Here is a 3864-nt window from a genome sequence, read left to right on the forward strand (position 1 = left end):
CTCCAAGGGGGTTTATTGGCAGCGCCCGGACGCCGGGGCCCCTTCCCGGACGCCGGGGCCCCCAGGTAAGAAGGCACTTGGTTGGGGGGGGGGCAAAGGCAACGGGGAGGGGGGGCCGGACGCCGGGGCCCCTTCCCGGACGCCAGGGCCCCTTCCCGGACGCCGGGGCCCCCTCCCGGGCGCCGGGGCCCCCTCCCGGACGCCAGGGCCCCTTCCCGGACGCCGGGGCCCCTTCCCGGACGCCGGGGCCCCCTCCCGGACGCCGGGGCCCCTCAGAGGTGGCCGCGCTGGCGCAGCTCGTGCAGCAGCTCCGGGACCCCCGGCAGGAGCCGCCCCGGCTGCCGGGGGGGGGGCTCGGCCAGCGCCAGCACCCGCGGGCCCCCGCCCAGCGCCACGCCCAGCTCCTCGGGCGTCACCTGCTCCAGGGGCTTCTTCTTGGCCTTCTGCGGGGACACGGGGGGCATTGGGGACATTGGGGACATTGGGGACACGTTGGGGACGTTGGGGACAGGCCCTCACCATGATGGCGGGCAGCGTGGTGTAGCGGGACACATTGGGGACACATTGGGGACACGTTGGGGACACGTTGGGGACATTGGGGACATTGGAGACACGTTGGGGACACGTTGGGGACGTTGGGGACATTGGGGACATTGGGGACACAATGGGGACACGTTGGGGACATGTTGAGGACACGTTGGGGACATTGGGGACATTGGGGACACATTGGGGACATTGGGGACACGTTGAGGACATTGGGGACGTTGGGGACACGTTGGGGACAGGCCCTCACCATGATGGCGGGCAGCGTGGCGTAGCGGGACACATTGGGGACAGGTTGGGGACATTGGGGACATTGGAGACACGTTGGGGACACGTTGGGGACATTGGGGACACGTTGGGGACATTGGGGACATTGGGGACACGTTGGGGACATTTCCTCACCATGATGGCGGGCAGCGTGGCGTAGTGGGACACATTGGGGACACGTTGGGGACATTGGGGACACAATGGGGACACATTGGGGACACGTTGGGGACATTGGGGACATTGGGGACATGTTGGGGACACGTTGGGGACATGTTGGGGACATGTTGGGGACACTGGGGACATTGGGGACATGTTGGGGACATGCCCTCACCATGATGGCGGGCAGTGTGGCGTAGCGGGACACATTGGGGACACGTTGGGGACATTGGGGACACGTTGGGGACATTGGGGACACGTTGGGGACGTTGGGGACGTTGGGGACGTTGGGGACATTGGGGACATTGGAGACACGTTGGGGACATTGGGGACGTTGGGGACAGGCCCTCACCATGATGGCGGGCAGCGTGGCGTAGCGCGGCACGTTGAGCCGCAGGTCGGCCGTGACCAGCGCCGGCAGCCGCAGCCGCAGCGTCTCGAGGCCGCCGTCCACCTCGCGCTGCACCCGCAGCCAGGGGCCCTCGGGCGACAGCGACGACGCGCACGTCGCCTGCGACACGCGTGGGACACGCGTGGGACATACGTGTGACATACGTGTCATACATGTGACATACATGGGCCATACGTGTGACACGGGTCACACCCGCAGCCAGGGCCCCTCGGGCGTCAGCGACGACGCGCACGTCGCCTGCAGACACGTATGTGACACGCGTGTGACATATGTGTGATATACATGTGACATAGGGGTCATACATGTGACATACATGTCATACATGCGTCATATATGTGTCACACACGGGTCACATCCGCAGCCAGGGCCCCTCGGGCGACAGCGACAACGCGCACGTCGCCTGGGGGACACGTGTGTGACACGCATGTGACATACGTGTGACATAGGTGTCATATATGTGACATACATGTGCCATACGTGTGACACGGGTCACACCCGCAGCCAGGGCCCCTCGGGCGACAGCGACGACGCGCACATCGCCTGGGGGACACGTGTGTGACACGCGTGTAACATATGTGTGACATACTTGTCATACATGGGCCTTACATGTGACATACGTGTCATACACATGTCATATATGGGGTATATAAAACATATACGTGACACGCAGCTGTATCACGCGTGTGACATACCCAAATCATGCATGTAGCGTGTATGGACCTCACATGTGACACGTATGGCTCATACACATGTCATACATGTGACACTCGTGGGTCATACACGTGACATACATGTGCCGTACGTGACACACACGTGGTACACGTGGGTCCCACATGGGCCACACGTGTGACGTACGGGTCACGCAGATGTCGCACACGCACCACACGCATGTCACGTGTGTCACGTGTGTCACGTGTGTCACGTGTGTCACGTGACTCCCGGCACACACAGGTTCCATCTCCCACAATGGAGCGGGACCTCCCAACATGACCGCCTTAGGTACACCCAAAATGGCGGCCCCATGACGGCCCAGCATGGCCGCCTCCATAGATTGGGACCTCCCAACATGGCAGCCCCAGTACCACCCAACATGGCTGCCTTATAGACCCCCCAATATGGCCGACCCATGGACTCCCCCAACCATAGCCGCTCTATAGACCACCCAACATGGCCACCCTCATAGACCGGGACCTCCCAACATGGCCACCCCAGGACCACCCATCATGGCCGCCCGTGCACCTTCCCATCATGGCCGCCCCAGCGCTCCCACGGCGGCCCCCCGCGGACCCTCCCATCATGGCGGCCGCGCGCTGACCTTCCCACCATGGCGGCCGCCAGCAAGCCCTCCCACCATGGCGGCCGCCCGCGGACCCTCCCATCATGGCCGCCCCAGCGCTCCCACGGCGGCCGCGCGCGGACCCTCCCATCATGGCGGCGCGCGCGGTCCTCCCCGCTCCCAGGCTGCCCCGCGGCACCTGCGGCCAGTCCAGCAGCGCCGCCAGCATCTGCCCGGTCTGGTTGCAGTCGTCGTCTATGGCCTGGAGAGGGCGGGGGGAGCGCGCGGGGGTCACGTGACCGCAATGGGGGGGGCCCACAGGGTCACGTGACCCCATACGTCCCCTATACCGCCATACATCCCCTATAGGTGCCCATAGGCACCCGCTTGCCCGGCAGCACCGGGTGTCATTGGGATCCCCCATAGGCGCCCTATACGCCCCAGAGGTCTCTCACATCCCCCATACGTCCCCTATACGCCTCCTATACATCCCCTATAGGGGCAGCACTGAGATCCCAGGGTCCTCGTAGATGCCCACAGGTGCCTATACATCCCCCATACCCCCCACAGCTCCCCCATACATCCCCTATAGCTCCCTATACATCCCCTATAGCCCCCCCATACATCCCCTATAGCTCCCTATACATCCCCTATAGGCGCCACCTGCTTGCCCAGCAGCACCGGGCGTCACTGTGGTCCCACGCTCCCCATAGGTACCCTATACCCCCCATCGGTGCCCTATACACCCCATAGCCCCCCCATACATCCCCTAAAGGTGCCTATAGATCCGCTATAGGCGCCACCTGCTTGCCCAGCAGCACCGGGTGTCACTGGCGTCCCACAGGTCCCAGACTCCCCATAGGTGCCCATAGGTGCCCTATACCCCCATAGGTGCCCTATACCCCCCATAGATCCCTATAGCTCCCTATAGATCCTATAGGCGCCACCTGCTTGCCCAGCAGCACTGGGTGTCATTGGGGTCCCACAGGTCCCAGACTCCCCATAGATGCCCATAGGTGCCCATGGGTGCTCTATACCCCCCATAGGTGCCCTATACCCCCATAGGTCCCTATACGTCCCCTATAGATCCTATAGGCGCCACCTGCTTGCCCAGCAGCACCGGGTGTCACTGGCGTCCCACAGGTCCCAGACTCCCCATAGATGCCCATAGGTGCCCTATACCCCCATAGGTGCCCAATCCCCCCCATAG

At 63.7% G+C, this 3864-nt stretch overlaps 1 protein-coding gene across 1 annotated transcript; it reads right to left on the minus strand.

The window, feature by feature from the left end:
* Positions 1-269: 269 nt before the first annotated feature.
* ETFB (electron transfer flavoprotein subunit beta) lies at positions 270-3338 on the minus strand (the record flags this gene model as incomplete). Its single annotated transcript, XM_026052339.1, has 4 exons — positions 270-443; positions 1319-1477; positions 2854-2916; positions 3318-3338. Coding segments are annotated over 4 exons (414 nt in total), but the record flags the coding sequence as incomplete, so codon positions are not given.
* Positions 3339-3864: the final 526 nt, after the last annotated feature.

The sequence above is a fragment of the Nothoprocta perdicaria genome, unplaced genomic scaffold (genome assembly GCF_003342845.1).
Source record: "Nothoprocta perdicaria isolate Ctin4 unplaced genomic scaffold, notPer1 scaffold_1122, whole genome shotgun sequence".
Lineage (NCBI taxonomy): Eukaryota > Metazoa > Chordata > Aves > Tinamiformes > Tinamidae > Nothoprocta > Nothoprocta perdicaria.